Here is a 26,221-nt window from a genome sequence, read left to right on the forward strand (position 1 = left end):
TTTATATACCCCAGTCACAAGGTAATTACAAAATGCCACGTAATATATGCAACAGATGGGGGCATTTCAGATATCTGGACTAACAAGGGCGGATGCTTAACTGTTAGGATAAAATTGTTGAAGACAAGAGATTCATTCGTTAGCGAAGTGTTTTCTCATTGTTTGAAAGATGATTACAAGTTATATGTTAATAGCTGTCTATTTATATCCCTGTAGGTAATGCACCCAGTGATGAAACGTAGTGAAATGAAGCTGGTTAAATTCCCTAGGGTATACCAGGATCCTGAACATGGAGGAAATTAGATGTTTGAACTAATAAAGAGTTAATTATGAATAGACAACAAAGAATATGCTTACCAAAATATTAACAAATGGAAAATTAAATCGACATCCGAAAGAACATGCAGTTAGTGTCAGCATTTCTATTAATGAAAAGGAATATTTTCCAGGACAAATTAAATTGAATTTCAAACATCACAATGCTTTTGGCTATTAGACATTGTGACACATTGGATGGATCAAAAGAAGTGTCCTAAAATTGATGGGAAAAGATTCCACTTGTTTTTGTCTTCAACCTGTCGCATCTATAACAGAGTAAGTCCAGAGGCAGATTAAAACCCCGGACCATCAGTGCTATTTGGTGCACAAGACCAATCATTTCAAACGGTATAATCAACTACTGGAAAATCTATTTGTTTGTCAGGAAAATGTAAGGTTTGTGGCATGTATAAACCCCAGAGAAATAAACGAGGTGGTTTTCCATGCATTTGTTCCTTAGTACGCAGCAAAGCCAAGTAGACCCTAACAGCCTTAATTGGATTAGCACAGACATGGATGCATCTGCTGCAGATGCTTCGACCACACAGCTATGAAGGGATTCACAATATTGAGAGGTTCTTTGTAGACGAATTCAAATTCTGAACTGGGACATAACTTTTCCCCCGAATAATATAATTCTGCTCACCCAAAATAAATTAACATCCAACCGTAAAACAACAGCATTCAACTTTTGTAAAAAACTGGTTACTTTTAACTGACTTAAATTGGTTAAACTCTCCCCTCAGTATAAGTATATACTTGTACTGCCCACTCAACCCCGGAGCAAGCGAGTGAAGAAGAACATACTCACATACCCTCTGGGGCTTTTCACTGATAATGATATGCTGTGGAACACAGTAAGTTCATAGTGTACACTAAACTAAAGTAAACTACTTCAATGATTCACTAATCTGTCTTGCTTGTGTAGTTGTAGAAGGCCGACATTGTGTTGCTTTATGTTTCCAAACTGAAGGTAGGAGTGCTCAAAGCTATGACAGGAGATTAGAAGCAATAGTCAGCTAATGCAAGCTGGATCTCATTCAAAGCACCTTCTACTGTAGTCAAAATCTTTCAGTTCATCACAGTACCTGAAATGCTATTAAACTGTCAAAACACCACTGATAAAACATTGGCTGTCTAAAACTACTGTATGCATTTAAAGCTGAAAGAGAACCAAAATACAGACAAAGATTCTTTGAAACCTGAAAAAAACAAAAACATTGAGGTGTATGTTTTAGAGGCAGCCGAGACAGATGGCGCATGAAGCAAACGTGCCTGGCTCATTTCATGGCTGCTAAACAGCCCTTTGCAGAAGGAGGAGAGTAAGGAGACTCCCACAGGCAATACTGACTCACCACACATCCACTGGAGTCGAGCTTGCGGTCAGAGATGCAACGGAAATTTCTGCTACAGCCTCCATTGTCCTTGGTGCAATCTCTCACAGGCCCAAAAGAGTCCAGCAGAACCTCAAGACTATCAAAGGAGGAGGATATCATCAGCTCCTCTCTGTAAGAGAAAATGTTAACGCTAAATAAGTTTGTTGCAGTGACTTGTTGATTATGTCCAAGTATTTTCTTGTATCTGAATTTGTAGAGTGATTTAACTTTCCATTGATTTAAAGTTGCAATCTCACACATCCGAGAATAAAAATGATATCTCCAATTAATTATACATGTCTTTGAATCAGAAAACCAAAACCGTTTCACAAGTGTCACAAGAGACTAAGGCTTTTAAGATGAATATATTCTTCGTCAAAGCCATCTGCATTGCCCTACCAACAGTCAATGGTTTTTCAAGGTTGAAATATAAAGATGATGAAATTGAAATATGAATTACTGTACGAGCTAGCAATGATGAATAGCATTGCACTGATGTCCTCTCTGCTGTTCTTTAAGGTACTAAATAACCATGCTGGTAAAATGAAATAATGCAGCACTGATGCATAGAGAACGTTTATAATAACACTGCCATGAACCTTGCCTTGGGAGAGGAAATAAATGACCTCCCTTGTTTTGCAAGTTTCATTTTTATACACTGGCACAGTCTTCGTATTGCTCTGCCAGCGCCTAAAACAAATATTTTTATGATTTAGGATAATGTTTCATTAACTCTCAAAGTCATAAAGATTTTCCCAGAACAAACTATTTTATTTTATAATTGATCATTTTGTTTTCATGTTGACAAAGAAAACAATGCAACTGGCAGTAATATAATGATGCACTTGATGTACAGTTTTAAATTCTATTGAAATTGCCCATGTACAGAATTTGAACAGAATTACTATGCATTTCTTGGGCATGCATTTGTTTTGTCCAAAGTCAGCTTAATTAGTGCTGTAATATTTCAATATTTAACCAGTAACACTCAATGACCAGGACATTTTTTCAATGTATATTTGCATGTTTGACTGATCTCATAAAGCAATGTGTTCACGCAATATGCAACAATAGGTGAGATCTTTTCAGTAAAAAGTTGTGTCATCCATAAACATGGTGTGTATGCTAACAAGGCTGTCCGGGAGTATTTTAGCAACAATGACTGCTCAGTACCAGTGGAATGTACATTTCAAATATTTTGGGCGACTTCTACAATCCAGTCAACTATGTTCCAGCCAATAGCCTTTGGCAACGCTTTCCTCCTTGGCTAATTTGGCGAAACCACTGTCAATCAAACCTGAGCTAGGGGAAAGCTTGGAAGTTCAGACATAATAATTTGATATTTTTTTTCTTCTGTTGAGTCAAGAATTGTTATATATTTTAATGTATTTTATAATACCTAGTGCAGCTTTAATTATACAATTTGCTTTGCTTTGACAGTTCTTTGTTCAGGTTTGATGGGAAACTGCCATTACATCCTGTCTATCAACTGCCACTAAATACTACCTGCTGATGTTTAAGTGGTCTGTTCATGGTTGCCGTCTATGTCTGAAAGGTGCAATTAATCCTAACCATCAATTATGACTATGATCAACATGCATCTAAGCAATAAGAAGGTCATATGTGATTTCAAATCTGGACAGGCTGATTGGTCATTTACTTTAGGCTACTGGCAGTGAAAATCATTTACTGTCTTCCTGTTATTGTCCACCCTGTAATTTGCCTTGCATTAGACTTTATTTGTTTAAAAAGTTTGGTTTGATAAAGGGAAAACACTATACTACCGTGTTAAGTTCTCACTTTGTTATCTTGTTATTGCCTACATGCACCTCAAATGCTGCATGAATGTCAAAACAAGAATTGTTTACTGCCATTTTCAGAAAAGTTTTCCTAATTATTGCGTTCTCCCAATAATGTCAGAAGTTTAAAAATTATAAATGCTTTTAAAGTGCAATTAAAGGTTTTATATTACAAAATGTCAATTGAAAGGCAGAAGTTATGAGTAATTTGTGGAGCTTTTGTGTTGGCATGTTAAGAAATGTTGTTGGTGCCAGTGATTCTGTTAAAGTGGCAAACAGGCTTTCAAATAAAGACTTTCTGTACAACAGGTGGAAAACAGATGGTGAGAAGAAATTCAAACATATAAGTTGTGAATCACTGAAACCTGATCTAAGCTGGTGGGGAGAGCACAGAAAGCTCCCAGAAATTGTAGTGACTCACAAAGTGTGAGAAAAAGAAATCCAAATGTCTGAAGATTAGTCAAGTTCTGGACAAAAATACAAATTAATCACATGGAAATCTGCCCTTTTAGTAATAGGATTTTTTTTTTTTTTATTCAGGAAAAAGTCATCCTCCAACTAATATTATACATCCAACTTTCTGAAACCGTATAAAACCCTTTATAACTGAGACTGATAACTTTTGAACTCAACACATTGAATGACCTTCTGAATAACGCTTAGGGTTGGCACCTTTAATGCAGTGGCTGGGCATGACTGTAACTATCATTGTAGAAATGGTGCAGGATGGGAATGAGATGAAATTAACTGATGTTTTAAGAGGTTACATTTTCTTTCACCTATTATGTAAAAAATTACTTATGAATCATAATTTATTGCATACACTTTGCAGGAATTATTAACAATGCCATATCTGCTGGATAACAGGCTAAAAGGCTTGATGTTTTTTGCAATCGTTTGACATTTTGCAATCGTTTTTGCAACTTTGTAAACTAATGCGTTTCATACTGTATGTTACAAATTCCCTTGTATAAATACAATAATCTGTCAACTATTAGGTATACATACTGTATTTAATTAAAAGGTCCAGTACATTCCCAAAGATATCCCTTTCTAAAGTCATTAAAGTTATTTAACAAACTGAGATTAGCAAGAAGTAGATTATCAACCGATCAACAATTATTTCTCACTAATTAGCAGCAACTTTTGCAACAACTAAGGTGTCTCCATTGTGACAAGTATCTCAATGGCTGGACATTCTAGACAAATTATATATCGACTTTAGTACTGTATAGAGTTGTGCATTCAACTGTGAATACCGCTGTACAAAGATATGAAGTTCACAAATGCAGTGCACAAATGCTGTGATTTTATCACTGATTGAATGTTAGGGGGCAAGGTTTGTTGAAATGAAAAGTTCAACTCATACAATATCACATGCATATAGTACATTAACTGCGTCCTAAAACATTGGGGGCCCTAGTGTATACCCTATGCATGGTTATTACTGCAAAGGTTTTGTTGTGGTATTGTATTTATGTCAGTACACTGCTGTTTTATTGCTTTAGAGATTTACTTTTCCCCTAACCTCAAGAAATTGTGTTTTTCCAAAGCAATGAGCCATTTAACAATTCAATTTAAGTACATTTCATAGTCTCACTGCTTTTGTTTTTGCAATGTTATAGATGTTTTGCTCAACTTTAGTTTTCCATTACTACCCTTGCAATGTCTGGAATCTTGTATGAATGTACATTACAAAAACTTTGAATGTAATAAGAAGCATACATTTTCTGCTGTAAGAAAAATGTGGTATAATAAAGATAAGTCAAAAAAGACTCATACAACATATTGTATTTGTATTTTCTGTAGGGATTAGATTCAAATTGTAATTCATCATAAAACCAGCATATTTCACAGACCAATAAATCCTATTTGTATCATCTTACTATAATTAGTACTATCGTCCCTAATTGTAAAACTTACCCGAGTAGTTAACATACAAAAGGATCCCTGCTCACCTGACATCCACGGCATCCTCCATCACAGTCATGTCAGTCTTGCACTTGGCTGAAGGGTTGATAGCCAGCTCGGCAGGGGGGATAACAAAGCTTTTACTCAGTGGGAGCCACATCCCTTCCCCAAGCGTATACGTGAACCTGAAGGAGACACGTTATGGAATATACAGTACATTAATAACATAGCAGTTACTGGTAGGCCCGCACAACAGGCCTCTTAATAGTGAATGATGATTCATTCATAGCAATAAACTCAAATTTGAGTCCTTAGAATGGTCAAAAAACAAAACTAGTCAAGCCTAAAGAACATTAATGACATTAAGTCTGGGGAGTAATGGACCAATTATTTTACAACAATTCCTTTTTTTATGAATATCATCAATCTTTTAATGTGATGCACAGGAAGTGTAATTCTTAAGCATGATTTAAGTTAAACAGTGTATTCTGATTAACATCAAATGCAGTACAACTGCTAATATATTATGCATGCATCATTGTAGAGAATAACTTGTTGATTAAATGGTTAACAACAGTTTTCTGCAGACTTAACACATTTTTGCATTCACATTGTTCAATTTGCATCTAATAAATTGCTAACTTAGCATAAGTAAAGGGCACTGGATTGGGAGGACTGCATGCATTACCAGTCACTTTAGAAATGTAATGATTAAACCGCTGTAAAGGGGAAAGCTTAATTACGTCCGTCCAATTACTTTCCCTCTTTCCAACTTCAGCTTTATATGAATCAAATTCTCTACATCCTACAGTACCATTTAATATAATGCACTGGATTCTTGCGGGTGATTATGAGCACGGGAAGTCTATTAAAACCATATTATTTCCCTATTATTTCCAAGGGAGCCAATACTAGCTGTCTCATAAGTCTTTCTGTCCATCTAAGAATGGCTCCTTAAGGGTCCTCTACAGTACTGAGCTCATTCCCTCCCTTGTAGGATGACAAATGTTTTACTTTCATTGTACAGGGAGATTATCTGTAGGTAAGCAGCCCTTCCTGATAATGTAACTGCAACAAAACACAGAACAAGCATGCGCTGTTTACAGCACCGTTTTTAAAACTTGCTATGAAACCTGATTTAGGACAACTGTCAGATATACAATACTGGGATCATACGGATTAAGCACACAGCTCACGATTCATTCTAGCCTGAAGTACAACAAACATATACATTTGTTTTATTCAGGACTTTGTTATTCATGGTCACAATGCTAATTGCTTGCTCGTTGAATTATACGATTGCGGATGAGTAACTAAGTTAACGGCTGGCCTAAAAAATGCTTGTCCATATTCCACATCTGTAGGAAAACACATCAGTTAGATGAGGTTGGAATTGAGGTTGGTGTGAAATGATGCAGGACAAAGACACTTTAAATGCTACGCTGGACAGAATATTGAGACAGAAACCCCGGGGATAACATTGTAAAGGAAAAGCAAGTGTATCAAAAGAAATCACAGAGATGTTTGTTCGATGGCAGTTTTCACAGACTCTTGGTGACCAACAAAGCTATCGCTTATAACCATGAGATGAACTAAATCTGTCTTGGAAAAAAAAACAGCTTTGGTTGAGAGCAGTGCTATGCAGGGTAATCAGTGATGTTGCCATACTTCTATTGGCTTTTAAAGATGCAGGTCTTGGGGATTCAAAGGAAAGAGAATTGTTTATTGGTATGGACTTTCCCACCCTATTTTTTTTTTATCACAATCCATTTGTAACGTAAAGCAGAAAGCAGGATGGGTAGTGTAATGTGCTGGAGACTTGAACGACTGATTGTCAGTGTGCCAAACTTACCATGAAATTGTATATAATGCATAACAGAGACGTTCTACAACAATTCCATTATCTCTCACATTCTATTCAACAAACCATTATCTACAATGAGAATTCCATGTACGATTCTGACTGTTGTTGTTTTATATATAGGATGTAAAAAATGACTACACACATGGCTTTTGTTGCCATCATAGATAGAAGTTTGGAAAAAAAATCACCAGTCTTTCTGTAAACAAAACCGTAAGCATGAAAAAGGGTATAATTTCAGAATGTGTACAATGAATCTTCCTCTGTTTTGTCCAGTCTTCGGGGCTATTTTCATTCTACACAAGTACCATCTGAAGGAAGTACAAAATACCTCTCCAAATAAGGAGTGATTTTATTACCTTTTGAGTAGGCAAGTGTCATTTTTAAACCAATAATTTATAATCCATACCAATAGACTGTGGTAACATAAAACTAGTAAGGTTTTCCTACCTGAAAATACGATCGGATGGCTGTTCTCCCATGACCAGATCAAATCCACGCTGGAAAATGGTATAAGGCCAGGGTCTAACAAGAGATAATAAGATAAAAGAGTGAAACTTTCTTTTCGAACACACAACAAAATGGCCTTCTAGTTCAAACTAGTTTCAAAACAGATTTCAACCATCTACCCCCCTGACCCCACCCAAAAAAAATTTAACCAAAAATTCCACAAATCAAAACTAGTATGACAGATGCTGTGAGTAAACACCCAGATGGAAAAATGTGTTCCTCAGTCTGTGACACTAGATGTGACTTAGACTCCTATATATTTACCAGTGCTGGGAGAGTAGTTGAGGGGGAAAATGATGAAGATTAATAGACACTGGCAGCTTGGGGACTTAACTGTCTACAGAGTGAGAAAAGAAGAAGTGACAAGGGCCTGATGTCTTTCTGAGTAAGCTTCTACAATACTGTAGGCAAAAGAAAAGCCAAAAGCTGATAACGGCCCAAAGCCAGAGGGGCTTGGTCATTAAACATTTAAGCTGCCCCTGCAGGCTGTCTCTATTAGACTCAGACTATGAGAGCGGGGAATAACTAAAGAGGGGAGATACCAAGAAGGAGAAATATGTGCCAATTTCAAGTTATTGGGCCAAACTGTAGACAGTATTCTGACGAATGTCAGAATTACATAGGCCCTACAGCTGCAGAAAGATAAGAAAAAGTTTATTTTTCAGTGTTCTACTGTCATACACGCATCTATCGCCCAATTAAATTACAAAGATTACATTTACTTTTGAAATACAGTACATTTTCACAACTGTCAGACTTGAGATGAAATACTTCTTAGAAGATAACAAATCCAATTAGCAATTACTTTTGAGGGGTTTCATATTTGTTTATCACCTATTATTTTGCTGAGCAGTTGCTGTAATGGGATGGCTTTGAACATGTTAGCAAAAAGCAGTCATGTTGATATTAACTGGCAAGCACAGCCTTATATCCCCATCACAACGTCCTAGTTACATAGGTAAAACGCAGGTGAGCATTGTTCACAGACTCATGTTTAACGACCTGTGTGTACAGTATGACGCGGATCAAAAAGTTGATTCAATTCATTTTAGACACAGCTTGTTTACTTTGCACTTGCGTCATGTTAAACATAATTTTGTGAAGTGTTGGCAAAACCGTGTGCTAATGAAATTACTACTCAGTTATAACCAGTGATTACATTTTTACACAGCAAAATGAAAAAGTGAAAATTGGCCGGATTGAGTTAAGTTGTTTCTCTTGATTTCTCGAATTATACTTTTAATCATATCCAAATTCAACAGCTCTTCAGTTCTAGTACAAAACAGGTCTTCAGGATGAATGGTGACAGTATCTTAATTTTCCCTAGTGTCCATTTAGTATGAATTGGCAACAGGTTGTATCGTGAAATGCATTTCACACCTCCTCTATCTTTACTTACCCCTGATTCGGACCCCACTCATTGCGGATGCAAAGATGCTTGTGGACCGGGTCCTTCATATAGCCATCTAGGCAGAGACAGTCACCTACGACAAGACCGGAAAAAGAAAAAAGAAATTGACACAGTTCAAAAGGGCAATGCTAAGAGAATGACGATGGAACTATCGTGTCACTCTTTTGATATGTGTTTTTCTATTTCTCAATCCACTTAAACCTTATTAGCACAAAGACAGGCGCTGTACGAGCTTCCAATCAGTGGCTTTCTCAGACTCCTCGTCTGGCCAATTAGTTGTTGCCTGTGATTACTTTCTATGTAACCTCCTGGTGTTGCCTGCTTGCGTGGGCTGGTAAGACGCGTGTGCGCGTGCTTTTCCGTCCCATCAGTCTCCAGATCAGCGAAGGCTATTAGAGCCATCAGGAACAGTGGAGCACATCTTGCTGTCGTCAGCACACAGGAGAGGAGTTGCCCCAACTTCACTCAGGAAGATTGATGAGGAAACTCAGCCGGAGCAAAGGGGATGCTCATAGTGACTTACTGACATCCTAGGGTCTGTGTTCCACAAGGAGTAGGGGAAAGGGCAGTATCTCTGGGGTGTGTATGTGTGTGAGAGGCAAATGTAAATTGCTTCACTTAGAGGGTCACGTTAACACCACAGTTGTATATCAGCATGGAGGACAAAGACGTCATGAAATTAATTTGTTAATGGATGTTGAGGTAATTCTTTATTGTGGCCTAAACTAAGATTTGTTGTCTTAGCAAAGGGACAATCTGTGCTAAAAGATTGGCAAGTCTTTGTACACGAGGACTGTACGTTTCTGCTTCAAACTGAGAGTTACCCTCCTGTAGTTACTGGGGTACTGTTTTTGTCACACACAATGATAGAAAATGGTCTTAAGTTAGGGGCTCACAAACAGCTCAACCCCCCCCCCCCCCCCATGAAAGACATGAAATTACATAAATATACAAAACTCCACATATACCTACTTAAGAGGTTGTTATACTGTGCCCGTTCATTTCAAACTCTGCATCAGACTGAAAGTAAACCCTTAGGCTTTTTAGTTTTAATTGCATTGAGTATAAAGCACACTGTATTTTTAAATAACTATAATTAAGAACACATAATGACACAATTTTGTAGACATTCTAAAGCATTTATTGTGAATGCAGCTATTAGACATTTCAGTAACTAGTACATTTACTAGTACATGACACCATCTAGTCCAAGGCTTCTGTCTACCATAGAAATGCGATGCACATATGGTTCTGTATTGTGTGGTTGTTTTGTCATTGCAAGCACCGTTTGAACCTTGTCTCATAAGGGTTCAGTACCTACTCTTATTGCCCTGTGCACACAACTGGATGCTGCTTATCCACTGCTGTTGGCAAAGTTCCAAATGGGCACATTTGACTGGATATGTAATTGGTACTTTGTTAAATGTACTATGGGGGACATGGATTGTATAAGAAAACATCTATCAGCGCTATGACATCATAGTTAGTGTCTAAAACTCGTTAAATGATTGCTTTTTGGGATCCATCATCGGTGGACTGCTAATTTGTTGATTATCATTTCAGTTCAAATGACCAACAGTTCACGTAAACAATGTCTCAGATACCGAGCAAACTACACCGTCAAAACCTACAAGATCCTCATAGTGTCATTCAAATTCACCTTCTCTTAATATTTCCAATTGTCGCAACCCATCTGAGTTTTCATCAGTATCCTCAGCTCAAAAAGGATTGAGTTGAGGCCATCTTGTAGCTATCTGGCACCTTGCAATCTCCTTCTCAGCACACAGAGGTTTCATTAACAATGCATCATATGAAAAACACAATGTAATTATTGAAGCATTGCACCAAGCTTCCTATTCTATATTTCATTTTTAGGGGCAGAAGCCTCAAATGATGTATTACATTTCAAGAAATGCAGGCATATATCCCAGAGGTCTGACTTCTTTTGGATTCATTTAGGGTCTCAGAATTCTCCTTTCAGCCCACTGAAGACAGCCCCCACTGAATAACAGATACGAACACAGAACTTCCCTTAAAATATATGCAACATGGCAGATTTGCCTCTACTGACAACTGGAGAATCTATGGTGCCCTGTCATTTCTAACTATCTTGGTGCAACCGCTGTGAATGAATACCCATTTTGAATAATTGGTATTCATTCACAAGTATGAACATTTTGCCTCTGATCTAATAAACCAACGGTAACAGTATAGTTTTTTAATGTTTTGGTGATGATCCGTTTCTGGGGTTATATTGTATGAAATGGTAGTTTCCACTGACATTGGCTTTATTCACGGGTGTGTGTTTTCATCTTGAAAAATGTCTGAATACTACTGTGGAATTGGTCATACCTGCATGTTATTTTCATAAGATGCATCCTCTTTCTTACCCAACACTCGTTGGAACGAAAATGTGCCTGCAACTGCAACTTGTTTTAGACGATAAATAAAAAATGCTTTTTCATCATCATATGCTTTGGTTACAGAGTCCTTGCAAGCATTGCTTTACCACCAACACCATTAATGGAGAATGTATTTTAGGTAAAGTTATGAAAATATAGATCCACACCACAATTATATCAGTTATCGAGTGATGGTAAATTATTTCTTTCTGTTTAATTCCCTACAGGAACGGGAGCTCAATAATTACAGCAAAATATTCTTGAAGACTATTCATTACTGTTCACACTATGGTTTGCAATGTGGGTACATGCGAGTTCTCCAGAAACACTAACGGCTTCCCATCACGGCCCGCATCAGATTCAAGACCCTGGTACTAACCTTCCGAGCGGTGAACGGGACTGCACCCGACTACATCAAGTCTCTCCTGCAGCCTTACACCCCCCACCTGCCACCTACGGTCTTCTTCTGACAACTGTCTGGTGGTCCCACTGCTCAAGAGCGCCCGGTCCCAACACAAGCTCTTCTCCTGTCTGGCCCCCCAATGGTGGAATCAACTCCCCACCTACATCAGAGACACTGACTGTCTCCCCACCTTCAAGAAAAGGCTCAAGATGCACTTGTTCCGGGAGTACAACGGTACTTAAGAATGATTGGCTGGACCTGATGTTTCACACAATGACTGTTATTGAGAGACTTGTTGCTCTTGTTGTTTAGTTGCAACTGACTTAAAACTACTGTACTTGCTGTGTAATATATTTTCCTGCTTGCTTTTTTCAACAGGTACACCCTTGCACTTTTTTGAGGTTCATTTTGTTACATTGTATAATTGTAACCTGTTCACCTACATGCTCTTATGGTTCTTCCCTTTGGGACTTACTTAGTTTTTACAGTGTATGCTTCATGTTTTGGCTACCCACAATGTTTGGGGCTATCACGTTGTTATGATTAGTGACCTATGCACTTTTGCAAAGCTCTCTTTTGGAAGTCACTTTGGATAAAAGCTACTGCTAAATGCATAAATGTAAATGTGAATGTAACGCTAAATATTTATGTTCTTATAATGTCAGTCTTCTGCCTGTCCTCTCACTTCAGAAACTCTTTTTTATAAATGTTATCCATATTTCATGTGTTCTTGTCCTTTTCAATGGTGCTCAGCTCAAACTGTTCCAACTGTGTCAGTAGCGAGGGTCTGAACTACGGTATGGTTCTGTTAAGGAATATGAAGTTACTGTACACATGCAAGTCAGGCTACTGAAATCAGTGTTTTAAAATGTTCCTCAGTTCAATGTTTAACTTTTTTCATTCACCTAAATGATTTACTAGGCTGATAGGATGATGTCAGTGGCAGGCCCACAACTCTTTGAACAGTGTTTTGCTGATGTTTTGCAGATTAGAATTGAGACCTCTTGATTTGTAGCCAAACGTTTAACCACGGAGCTATACTCATCCTTACACACCAAGAGTCGTCCCAAGACGACAATTGGTCAGTTCTAGGTTAGTATAGTTCTATAAGGTTAGTATAGGTCATTATGTGTATTAAAGGTTAGGATGTTTATTATGATTTTTATTTTATTCTATTTTATTTAAGCTTATCATAGATTTAATTTATGTTCTTAGTTATCTTATGCTAGGTTGCTTTGCGTTGTCTTGTCCCAAGAATTTCAGTGCCCAATCTGACCTTGTGTTGTTCTGTGCACCTGACAATAAATACCTGAAACGAATACTTGAAGACTAATAGACCGTATGACTAACAGATCCTTAAAGCAGCCAGTGTTGCTACCTGTGTCAGGATCACACTGGTGTTCACAAGGGTCCAGAATCCGACGTCCACACAGCTCATTGATCCAGGGCCCGCTGGCATTCTGTTGGTAGTAGAGCAGAACCTGCGCTGGGTTCAGCCAATCAGATGCGTCCAGTTGACTGCCCTGCAGCAAGATGAATCTGGACCCTTTGGGCCACCATGGGGAAAAAACAAAGCAACAATTGATTTGTATGGAGATATTACATGGATGTAAATAAGTGGATGTTCCACTAATTGCAACAATATGCCAATAATTGAACAACAATAATAAAAAGTAGGTTACTAAACACAATTCCAATGCATGTTTCTTGTATGACAATTGTACAACATGAATTATGATTTGTTTGGTGCATTGCTAGCACAGAACAGTCCTTCAGGAAATCCACAACAACGTTGCTTGCTGCTCTGCTTTAAACCCCCTATAGTAGTAGATGTTTTAACATGCCAATAAAAGAAAATAACATTTGTGAGAAAATGGCTTTCCCTGATGTGAAAATAGGGGAGATGAGTGTGACTTCCCATTCCTATAACTCATTTAAATATTTTTGAGGAACTCTGCACATCTGTTGCATAAATAGTTTCCCACAGTAAAAAAAAAAAAACTCAGATTTTCATCAGCCTCACCATGACATCAAATTACATCTGATAAGATTGTGTAGACATTTATGGACACGTTCTAAATCGATCCGAGTTTTGTAATTCAAAAGGCAAATGTGCAATCTTTCATCTCCCCTTTCAAAGTTGCTCCCTCTGGCTGGCTTCCTGGAATCTTAATTTCGCCCAGCACACACACGGAATATGCTGGAACTCGGAATCAAATCAAAGCTGAAATGATAGATGAGTGAGGCAAGTCACAGTCTATAATATATCTGCACTGCCAGCTCGCTCCCGTGATAGCTGAAAAATGCCAATGAGCCAAGAGCGAGTACTTGGCCCTGCAGTGCTGTTCTGCAGGTGTTACATTGAAATTCATTAGCCAGATGATCCCAACCTCTCAGAAGGTACAGAGGAAGAGTGATGATGCGGTGGGTGGTCACTGTGACCTGGCCTCAATGTGCTTTGATGCTTTCAGGGCACATCTGCTGAGGCCTCACTAGGGGAAAGAGACCAGTCAGCGACCTGCGCATTTACCTCGGAAAGCTAACCAAGTTGGGACCTGTTCAATACTACAAAGAACTCCCCTAAGAGCTTCGCAAAGGTCAGTGTCGTCCTAAGGGGTCTGGAACAGCCATAACCATCAAGGGGAATTCCAGGAGGGCGTTACCATCGGCGATGAGGTGTTCCGGAACGTGGAGGATGACCCGGACATTGAGGCCGCAGGAGGCGTGTGAGGAGTAGACCAGGCCGATCACACAGCTGATGACACTGATCAAAGTCAGGGTGGTCTTATTGATGGGGCTTCGTGGGGAACCTGCTGGTGAAAGAGACAGGTAGACAACAAAGAGGAGGTATTTGAAGCAGTGACCGCACTTTTCATTTCCACTTCTATGGACTTCCACAAGGGACCTGCTTACAAACAAGCCATCACTGGGCTTAGGGCCCATGAAAGGGACCTCTGGATCAAACCACTGGCCTTTGGTAGATTTGGCTTCCCCGCGCTCACTGGCGCAGAGATAACAGTTTACCTTTAAACAGTGCCACTGTGGCACTATGGAAAACCGAAAATAACACAAAATGAAAATGAGGGGTATTTGCCTTCTTGTTTTCATTTTCTCGCCAACAAATACGCAGCAAAACTAAGGTTCATCTGTTAGACTTTTAAATAAAGAACATAAAAATCAACACACACACACAATCTTGTTATATGACTCCCAACTTTTACCAGGTGTTGTGAGAGTTTATTGCGCATGCACTCATCACGTTACTTTGAAAGAATTTCTTGATATTCAATTTCACACTACACCGGATAAAGTAAAAAATGAGCAGTAATCCATTCTCTATCTTCCACCTTTTCACTAACAAAGATACCTAGGTAATGCCCACTTCACATTTAGTACCAAAAACAATACTTGCATCTTACAGTGAAGTCACTATGTTTAGTTTGAAAAAAATTGATCGGCATCGCAGTTCACATACAGAGGAGGGAGTGCAAACACATTCTCTATTCTTAAACCTTTTGCTAATTAAAGGTGTTGGCTGCACGTTTGGATTTCTTTGTTTATGAAACCTGTGCAAGAGAAGGGGGCTTAATTGGCCTGGAGGTGTTTCAAAGGCGGAGGTGTCTGGCAGAACAGAGTCTGGAGTTTGACAGCCATTCTCCTTCCCTACACTAGGAAACCACAACACAACACATCACAGCAGACATAACATGCTTATACATGACACACAGTGCATGTGCATACCGGTAATTACAATACAGTGTTGTTATCAAGTTTGACAGCGAATTGATATACATATGGATTTTTAATTAAACACATCGATAAATATTCAGCAAAGCAAAAAAACGATAAAAATCACGATCGATGCATGACAATTTGTAACATTACATACAAAACCAGCAATGTCAAAAATCCACAAATTGTCATCGTTTTAAGACTGCTGACTATGTTGCCTCGGTCACCATGCGATGGTACAGATGAGATGGTGTATATTTAGTTAAGTCCTCCTTACCCCCTGAGCCCCACGCGCTGTTGGCGTTACCGTTTCGCATACCTCGGCTACGCCGCCTGCTGCGGTTGGGGTCAGTGTAAAAGGTCAGCTGGGGTTCGCTGTCGGCCTCCGTGCCAGAGTCACCGTCTGGGTTCAAGAAGGTTGAACCCGCTGTGGGGTTCATACAAAACTTTGCATTAAAATGACCCTGTCTCCTCTTTGTTGCTGATGTGGCAACGGCATCAAAAGCCACTCTGCGGTGCTTTCAAATAGAGACGTTGTGGTATGGTAGGAGTCTGACATTGTTTAATGTTACTGGATTTCTTTTAAATATTTAATGTAGATGGAAGTTGCAATGATTTTGTTCAAGGTGATCCAGTCAAGGTGAGACAAATGAAATTATCAGGTAAGATAATGCAGTGAATTAAGATTTATCATAAAACCATTTACTTGAACAGACCTTTGCTACACTTTTCTAAGTGTAAGGCCAATGCTGGCAGTGAAGTAGTCCAAATAAACTAGACAGATATTGTGCATACAAGATGCTAAACCAAATTCGAGGAGACATAATCTTCTCATAGTGTATATATAAATGTTAATGGCCTTTAATAAACCCACAAAATACGATTACGGACACACTTGGTATCGATCTGTCGTTACAAACAGCATCTAACTTGTGTACATTATTTCTTTCCTTAGGATCTGATTAATACAAACCCATTTATGAGATTTCAATATGGAAGGCACAGAAACCAAATACACCAGAGGTTTTCTATTGGGATAAAAAGTTGATGAAGCAACATGGTTGTCCTTTCCTCAGCACAGCAGAGGACAACTGCTGTTATTACCCTGCAGGAGGGAGGGAGACAGGACAAGACCAGGCCGTGGGTTTGGGTACAGGATGCAGACTCTGTTTGGGGTATAATTTTGTTCGTGCCATTCCATGTTTGTGCTTCATATCGATGATCCATCACAGATAACTAAGAGAGGAAAACTGTCACTGGCCCAATTTACAACAGGGGTCAATAATTCCACGCATTCTACCTGCTTTTCTCTTTTCAAACATTCAGATCGAGACGATTTAATATCTGACCAGGAAATAATGAACAAGAGAATAACTGGGTGTACCCACAGGATTGGATTTCAACAAACCCACATTTGGTGGAGACACAGCCATTACAAATGTAGAGGGAAATGTTACAAGGGTAACTGGACCTGCTATCACAAAGTAAACAGACAAACAGAACACAGCATTAAGCTGTGCAACCTCAGTTGGAGTTTCTTGTATCATCATATTCATTCAAAATGTATCCTGACAGTGGTGTTGAAAATCTAAACTAAGGCATTATCTACTATATGATTATGCCCGAGAAAATTCCTCCCAAAACAATGGTTGAGAGTAAATATTGGTGACAATCATGACAATCCACCACACTATACCTCTAGAAACTAAGATATGGAGCAGGCCTTTCTGACAACAGCATTGCAGTGGCATTTCCTTTGAAGGGCATTGACATGCTGCAAGCACAAATAATAATCTTCACAGCTAAGACTTGGCTTGCTCCTATAGTGCAGTGCCTAAGCCAAATTAATTATTTTAAAAAAAATCACATACAGAGAAATGATATTCAAATCTACACATACAGGCACACTAACAAACAAGATATACTGTACAGTATGTTCCTTAAAATAGATATTACACAAAACATGTCTTTGTAGGCTCATGTTTCACAAACATGTTTCTGTGTAAATAACTTATCCTTATGAGGAGGTGAAACGTATACTGCACAACTTTAGACTGAGAAAAACAAGCTTTTAGAGGACACAAAAAATAAAGAGCAAGTTAGTTTTTTGTATGAGAAACACAGAGAAAGGAAGCACCTTCAAAAGAATTAAGGGTACACCTCCTGCAGCAGCTAAATAGGACATGTAAGCCTCAGCAATTAGGCAAGGGCCAAAAAGGTGCACATCTCTTTGTTGACGAATAAAGTGTGTGCTTTCCTGAATATTCAACATGAAGCGTTGATTGGTAATTGGAATGCACGACAGGGCACACACGTTTCGCTCTGACAACACCAGAAATTCTTTTCGGTCTCAGCTTTCGAAGGACTGCAACTTGATTTAGTATGGAGGTTCAACTGCAATGACGCCGGAATGTCAATCTCTGGTGACTAAGAGAAGAGCTCTGTGGCACGCTACCCAAAACAAAACAAATGACGGAGCTGTAACGACAGCTGTAGACAGAGCTGCACTCAACTGACTCGGACGTATCAATTGATCAGTTGCCTGGAAGGTACAACTAGGAGAGGATTTAACAGGTTCTTAAACGTGAAAAACAGTCTAAGTGATTCATACGCAACTACCTCATCATACTCTCTGTTCAACTTTATTATATTCCTTAATTAAAAACGCAGTGAAAAGATTTTTGGAGACCTGCCCTCCAATTCCCCTGTAATGACAAGAGCCGACTGATGGGTTCGACGTAACAAGGGGACAAAAGGCCCTCTGAGACTCAGACAACACACCCAAAATACAACAGCTGCCCCATAAGACAGCAGAATCGTATTGTTCTCCTTCTAGTCTGTCATTAAGCAAGTCTGTCACATCTTGTTGACAGTTGCACTGTAACGGGATTTTAAGCATTTAAGCAGCTCCAGTCATACAGTTTGAGATATTAACTGTCCTTTGAGAATAACAAAAGCTCTAATGTGCATATATTACCAGATAGATTTAAATGCAAGGCCAAACAAAAACAATAGCCTAGATGAAAAAACATAATCATAGGGTTAGTCATCCTTATTCCTTCCATTCTGGACTGAGAACATTGGATACATGGAGACACTGAGGGGTTTGTAATAAGGGAAAAACAAAGTCACATGGGAGTTCAATCCCCACCATTTCAACATCAAGAGCTGAAAAAACTAGATAGTAAATGTGCCGGGTATTTTTTTCCTCTAGCCTGTGATTTGTCCTCTGGTGCTTCCAAAATAAACAAATTGAACTAAATGAATATGAAAAATATGCAAATGTTTGTATGTTTAATTCTGAAGTCTACAACCTCTCTCTCTTTCTCTATCCATCCCTCTTTCTCCTCTCTCACTGCAGTCAAAGGGCTGTCAAAGATTGCTTAAAAGACCAAAGGCCTTTTATAACTCAGACAGACATAGAGGCAGAGGAAAATCCCCATTCGACGGCCCCTACAGACATGGTATGCTTTTATTATTGCATTAAATTAAGAGCTAACAGATTGGATCTTCAGCACATTTAGTTTGGTCCTGAAAGTGTTTTGCCTCAGAGCACTTGGAATACCGAATGAAACTGGAACTTGAGGGTTGGAATTGTATTGGGTACACAGGTCTTTCTTCTGAAACTCCATTCTTGATATAATAAGGTTTGTGGTCTTTTCTCTCTCTTCCTGAGTGAGCTTTGATTTGGCTTCTCATTATGGAGCAGAAAGCCATTGCAGGTGTGTGACGACCAGTTTCCAGTCAAGGTCAGAGAGAAAAAGGGGACATTATTTTACAATAGAAAGCCACAAAGTACGATACACATAAAAAATTGTGAAAAAATGAAACATTAAAACTACAGCAGTAATGTAAGGTAGGGTTTTCACACTAAATACTAATAAGCAATAAATGCAATTGTCATTATACAAATAATGTATGTCAATCTTCCCATCAATTCAGAGGCTTTTCCAAGGCCAGACTCGCGTAACTATTATGAACCCATAGCTGGTTCATATATCTGACTATGTATGGTAGACAATTTTTCTTCCTGTATATTGTCACATAAATCTAAGCGAGTTGTTCTAGAACCACTTCATTATTCTTCTGAACCCCCTTACACTCCACCCCAACACTCAAAAATTGCTTTCCGTAGCCTCTAAATAAACCATTCACACATGCTGTGGGCAATGTGACACAGTGGATTATTATCCAGGGGTCAACTCAGGGGACCAGACATCTCATTTTAATGACATGGCCTTTTTTTGTAATGTTTCCTCCTGTCAGGGTGAACATCCGTTAGGAGGGCCTGGAATGGGAGCACGGAGCACACAGTAGGAGATGGGGACTCACCGCGGGTGTTGCTGGATAGGCGCTTGCGTTGGCTGGTGGACGTGTTGTGAGGTAGCAAGGTATTCTGCTGCAGGTTGCTGTCTATGGGGCTGGTGGCGATCATGTTGTCCTTGTATTTGTTCATCAGGGACAGCTTTGTGTTGTCACTTACTGATTGAGATAGAAAACGCCATTAAATATTCAGCAGTTGAATTATAATAGTGGTACCCCAAAAGCTTATATTTGAATTAGTCTCAGTACCGGTAGACTAACTGGCTGATTTTGCAACTGTAGGAGACTACTGCATCACTCTACTGGCGAGTTGTTGATTTAGTCTACTCCACATCTTACTTTTCTTCAAATATAATTTGTTCATACTATAGCATATTCTATTGGTGTAGGATATTCCATGTCCCAGTGGATGTGGAAGGCATGGCATTAGCCCACTTCAATTACCTCCAGGGATATTTGCGTTCTCTTACAAACATGCGGTCTTAGATCAAATCCGTTTTAAGAGTCTTTATTTCTCTTCTGAATCGAGTAAGTATGTCTACTACTAATTGAAATTCTGTGGGTGTTCCACATCACTGCTGGGCCATATTTCTCAGCGGGGTTGTTCTCAATTCTAAGGTCCACTGATGACAAATTACGATATTTCCAAAAACAAAATCCTTTGAATATTTAAGTTCATTCTTAATAGCCAGTCCAGCCAGCCTCTATCAGGGTCTCCATATACCGAACAGAAACAGTATTTTGAACATTCGAATCAAATAAAAGTGGAAATATAAACACAGATGGCCGACTAGACAATGCTGAGCTGTCTAGTGAGAACATGCTCAGGCAATCCTTGTATTCATTTTTAACAGTTTATGTGACCTATCCATTACACTTATGGACATGCATATACATCGACTCTTTAATAAGTGCAGAGTATCCCTTAATCAGTTGCCAAATATTCATTTTTTACTAAATGCTCTGTTTTCTACTGCAGGCCAAGTAATCGCATTCATCATTTGACAAATGTTGTCAAATGTTCTATTGTACAGTATATACAGTATACTACTGGCTAACTAACTATTAACAACAGCAAAAATCACTTGTTTAGTAGATGTGTGTGAATATGTCCTCGACATGATTGTACGAGATCAAACGTGTTGGTGCGTGTTTCTTTGTGGACTGTATCAACTCACCAGGTGTGAGGTCCATGTTGGCCTTGTCATTGCAGCCCTGCAAGGAGTCCAGAGTGCGTGTTACCTGGCTGGTGAAATCCTCTCCCCCGTTAATGCACTCGCGCTGCAGGTGATGCCGCAGGTCTGTGATGTCATACTCATAGCCGTCCAGGATAGGCGTTTCTCGGATGCTCAGCGTGCCGCTGGAGTTGTGGCCCTGGCCACGGGAGTTCCTGAGGCTCTCCCTGGCCTGTCCGCCCATCAGGACCGAGGGGATGTAGTGGATCTCGTTAGCTGCTTCGGCGCTGGCGCTCTTCTGAGGCTGGGGCACGCGGCGGCGCTTGCACCAACGTCTGCGGGTGTAGAGGATGAGGACCAGGCACAGGATGGACAAAAGCAAGGCAATCATGCCCCCCTGCAAACACACACACACACATACAGAGGCAAACAGTGTGAAAGCTTGAACTTACTTGACTCAGTTTCCCCAACAGAAACAAATACGTTCTAATTCCAATTCTAAGACTTATTCTAAGACTAACTCACACCCAAATTCTAAGACAAATACAAATATTTGTCAAAACAGCACTGATGATTATATCATTTTATTTTATTTTATTATATTAGTTCCATCAGTCTCTGAAATGGAGGAATCCCACTTTAACAGCAGAAGATAAACATAGAGAGAAGGATAAGTGCTTCACCTGCTTGAATTGATTTTACATTAAGTCAAAAGTAATTTACATTATTATTTGCCTATTCTGCATCATCAAGGTAATTCAATTGAAAGTGTGATATGGGTCACTTATGCAGCAAAACAGTATGCACAGTGGTCAAAAAGGACTATGGAATAATGTTGATACTTTAGTATTATATTCACAGAACATGTCCACCACTGATTCCAATGCAACTGAAATGCCTACAGTACCACAACCTAATGTTGGAGGAGCCATTCGTAGAGCCACTTAGAGACTGGTTTTGCACAAGTCTATTTGGATAGCTACACTAATAATTGGGGGAATACAGGACAAATACAATTGGCAGTCAACTGAATATATCACATTTACCTTAACAAGAAAGGTACTTAAATCAAACCATAAGCTGAATACCGAGCATGAAAGCAGAGGACAGAGAACATGTGTAATAATGTTGTACGTTGCAGGGAATCAAAGGGTGAACTAAGGAGGCTGTAATTTCTTATAGAGCCAATAGCACTAAGCCAAACATCAAAGGATGACATAACTTCGGTTCGGTAATCTACTTACTGTAGTACAAATGGAGACAATGTTTGAATAGTAGGGTTTACCTAATAGCTGGAATTATGCCATTTATCAACAGAATATACAGTACACACGTGCCTCTTACAGTGCAGCAAAAAAAACAATGATCTACAAAAATATATACCATTAAGTATATCTTAACATCGACATCTTGTGAGTTCAGTTTCATGTCAAATAATGTAACAGGATCACAAATGCAAAGTGCTGCTTTTGACGTCCTTAGGCAGAGCAGAAAAATGTAAGAAGTTATTCAAAGTGAAGCTTGAAGAGGATGGTCTTGAGACCAAAGCAGAAGGACCGCAGGCACGGAGAGGTGCAAAGTCGATAGAGGAGGTCATTCCACCACTGTGGAGCAAGGAAGGAGAAGCACCACATGTTGGGGGTGCGAGGACCCTTATTTCATTGCACAGGGGTCACAAGACGACCCAAAGTGTCGGTACGTATGGCTGGATTATGTCCTGGAGGTAAGCAGGGCCAGTCCTGTTAACACCAGCATAGGCAAGTGGCATTGATTTGTGCCTGATCCTTGCGGCGACCGGCAGCAAGTGGAACGATCTCAGCAGGGGAGTTGTGTGTGAGTACTTGGGGAGCTTGTACATGAGGCGGCTGCATTCCGGAACCATCTGCAGAGGGCGTATGGCACACGCCGGTTGGCCCGGCGACGAAAGAGTTGAAGTAAACAAAACGGCTGAGAGGTGTGGCTTGGACGAGCAGCCGGGTTGAGGACTTTGTCATGTCTCTCTTTATGCTGTGTAGGAAATATGTCTGCGTCGTGCGAGAAATGTGTCTCTTGAAATCTAGGTTGTCTTGAGGATGACGCCTGGGTTTCTAGACAAGCGGGAGGCTGCCACAGAAAGCTCTGGTGCCAAAGAGGATATGGCAGGGATGAAGAGCAGCTCTGGATCCAGTTTTAAGTGGTATGAGGACATCCATGAGAAGATGTCAGCCAGACAAGCAGAGATTTTTTTGTTGACTCAAGGTTAAATGGTTCTGCGTTTTGTTGGTTGACTCCATATGATATTGGAAGCTTTTTGACAGTTAATGGGACTTTCTTCCAAAGGTTTTATGAGTCTGACACAGTAAAATTGAAAATGTAAAAATTCAATTACAAACACAGCAGAGTTTTCCCTTTGGGAAATGGTTATTCATGGTATAAACTTAATCAATTAAATTCAATATATAATATTTAATGAAACAAATATTGCAGTCTTGTCTTATTCAAACGAGTATGACAAATTATACAGCATAATATGTCATTGATTCCTGTAATCTATACTACTGCTTTTTTGCCAATGATTTTTTTCATGAGTTCTTTTCAGATGATGAGGACATGTGTTTGGTTACATTTGCTCTTTACATCACCTCTTACGTTTCAGTAAACCTCTCAGTGTTCTTGCTTTTGAAGGTGCTACAGTAACTGCGAAAGGAGGTCAATGAGAACATGGCGGGCTCTTACTTATCCGTCCATTTCCAAAACTGAACCGACACCAGGACAGAATAGGGACTCATTAACGATTAGCTGTGAATGCTTTGTGTAAGTGTGAGGTTCATACTTTGTGTAAGATAAACTTACAATCCACATGAACAGATAGCCCATAACTAAGTTCAGCAAATTTACCATTCTAACAAACAGGCTTTTGGCTTGGAGATTTTCTACAATGCTTCACTCAGTAACACAATGATTGGTTCACCCTGAGGGCAATCTGAAATTGTCAGCTTCAGTATAAAACATGTCACCTGCTAAACCTGCTACACAGCCTCCACAAATGTATACATTTCAAAAAAGTTGTTAAGATTAAATCAAAATCGAATTGTATTCATATGACCACTTTTTTTATAAGCAATGTCACAGAGGGCTGCACCTAGCAGCCTAAAACTAGCCTAAAACCTTCAAAGAAGACAAATAAAAAAGAATTGATGACTAGAACTCAATTGTAGGTTCCTTCCTGGTGGATGCATGAGTTCCTCTTTGATTGTGTGTGATTAAGATCTGTTTAAAATCTTTTGCACATATCAGATTTTTGAAGCCATACCAGATGTCAAGTGCAGAGACTTGGGCTTGCATAAATGGCAGGGTCATTGCAAGTCTGCTTTCCAGATAGGCCTTATTAGATCTGGGTAACATTTGTGGAGTAAATGACAATGGCAAGAGGAAACGGGCCGTCCGTCCGGGTGTGAGCAGTCATAAAACAAGGTATTATCAGGCACTTACAGCACAGGCACAGGCTTCAGAGGATGTGCCTTGAGGAAAAGAGGTCGTTTATAAGTCGGAAGCTGACCGAGGCTTAACTACTTCGTCATTTTCTTTATTATATTTTTCAAGGAAGGGATTATCGTGTTCGTCTTCTAGAGAACATCTTATCCACAGTCTCTCCTACCATATTTCACTTTGTTGAATCGTCCGCTTGTTTGTTACACTCGAAAATAAAGGCATCTTCCGGCTGTGTCTGCATCCTATTTTTCAATAGAAGGCTGTCAAGTTCTTAGAAACTCAACCCTTTCCTTCCCTATTGAGAAACAACTTATTATCACAGAGAACGCTGTGGCTAGCTAAAAGTGGAATAGTCAGATGTATAGATGGAAAATAAATATAAAAAACTGAAACTGAAAAGTCAGAAATATGGATTTATGAATTCAGACAGACAGAGCTGAGGGAATAGTCTGAGACTTTAAGCCAAGGGAAACAGCAACAGATTAGGGCATGAGCCACTGTCAACCCAAATCTGTGAAGCGCACAGTGAAATGGGCCATTTGCTTGTTTCTTATCAAACCTAAATCCCCTCTTTAAAATTCAATCAACTTCATGTACTCCATACCCTCTTAAAAGATCGTAAGAGTCATAACCTGTCCTTTCAGTTTTTGACGGGGTTGCAATTCTTGAACTGATTAAAAAAATGCTCTGATCCATACTATTGTCAACATGCCAGACCATTTTGGATGATATATAATATCTGTGGTATTATGTCAGATTTGTTCAAACATGACAGATCAATCTATACTGCATATCATTTGCTTACTTAATTCCACGTTATAATTGCTTTGGAATGGTAACGTGTTGAAGACTACCCTGTGCCTTATCCAATCCTCTTCTCATCCATCACTGTCACTCCTAAAGTACAAGGGAAATGTATTCTCAGGGAAAACCTCCATAGGTGGTGATACATCGTGGGACAATCAAAGGTTCTTTTATCTTGCTGGCACTGCCTCTTTCTCTGGGCCTGCGAGAGATGAGGACATGTGTTTCAACTGGCAGGCACTCACCTGTGGTGAAACACTTGGTACACAAGGTGACTCATCTATTATAGATGCTCTAGCAGGGCAGCAGAGGAGACACTGGTCACCTTGTGGAGGTGGCAGCACACAAGCAACCTCCTGCATATGATTGTAGCATCGAAACTGCAATACAACAGTGTCTACTTAATAATTGCTGTTCCTTCAATAGAGGCAGACAAACGAATTGTATACTGAATTCCAGTTCATATTTGTTTTACTAAATGCGCCTATCTGTGCTTTTCCATGACATGTATTAAGTTAAATACCCAGTTAGTAGCTGTGTAAAATGGCAGCTGGTTTGGGTCAAAGAAGATCGATCCCCATTTTGGCCACAAAAAGACGAGTTTGGTGCGGTTCATGGCACTTGATTCACCATGGGATCAAGCCCTAGATATGGCTGGCCTCATTTCAAGCTTATAAGGATGGACTTGTTCATCCAAGAGCCTTTAACTGCTGCACGGCAGGTCT

The 26,221-nt window shown here is 39.4% G+C and overlaps 1 protein-coding gene across 2 annotated transcripts in view; it reads right to left on the reverse strand.

Moving 5' to 3' along the window:
- astn1 (astrotactin 1) overlaps positions 1-26,221 on the reverse strand; it is a 105,104-nt gene that overhangs the window by 59,694 nt on the left and 19,189 nt on the right. Inside the window, exons 3-12 of one of the 2 annotated variants that reach the window (XM_084706684.1) lie at positions 21,225-21,618; positions 20,056-20,205; positions 16,001-16,150; positions 14,897-14,899; positions 14,655-14,804; positions 13,370-13,537; positions 9,175-9,259; positions 7,716-7,790; positions 5,452-5,589; positions 1,674-1,824 (exon numbers count right to left, since the gene is read on the reverse strand). In XM_084706684.1, the coding sequence (XP_084562810.1) occupies positions 1,674-1,824; positions 5,452-5,589; positions 7,716-7,790; positions 9,175-9,259; positions 13,370-13,537; positions 14,655-14,804; positions 14,897-14,899; positions 16,001-16,150; positions 20,056-20,205; positions 21,225-21,618 (1,464 nt within the window). The remainder of the gene's footprint in view (positions 1-1,673; positions 1,825-5,451; positions 5,590-7,715; positions 7,791-9,174; positions 9,260-13,369; positions 13,538-14,654; positions 14,805-14,896; positions 14,900-16,000; positions 16,151-20,055; positions 20,206-21,224; positions 21,619-26,221) is intronic. The other variant, XM_084706683.1, reaches the window with a different exon arrangement.

This window comes from Hypomesus nipponensis, chromosome 10 (genome assembly GCF_054491055.1).
Source record: "Hypomesus nipponensis isolate SF chromosome 10, ASM5449105v1, whole genome shotgun sequence".
NCBI classification, from domain to species: Eukaryota; Metazoa; Chordata; class Actinopteri; order Osmeriformes; family Osmeridae; genus Hypomesus; species Hypomesus nipponensis.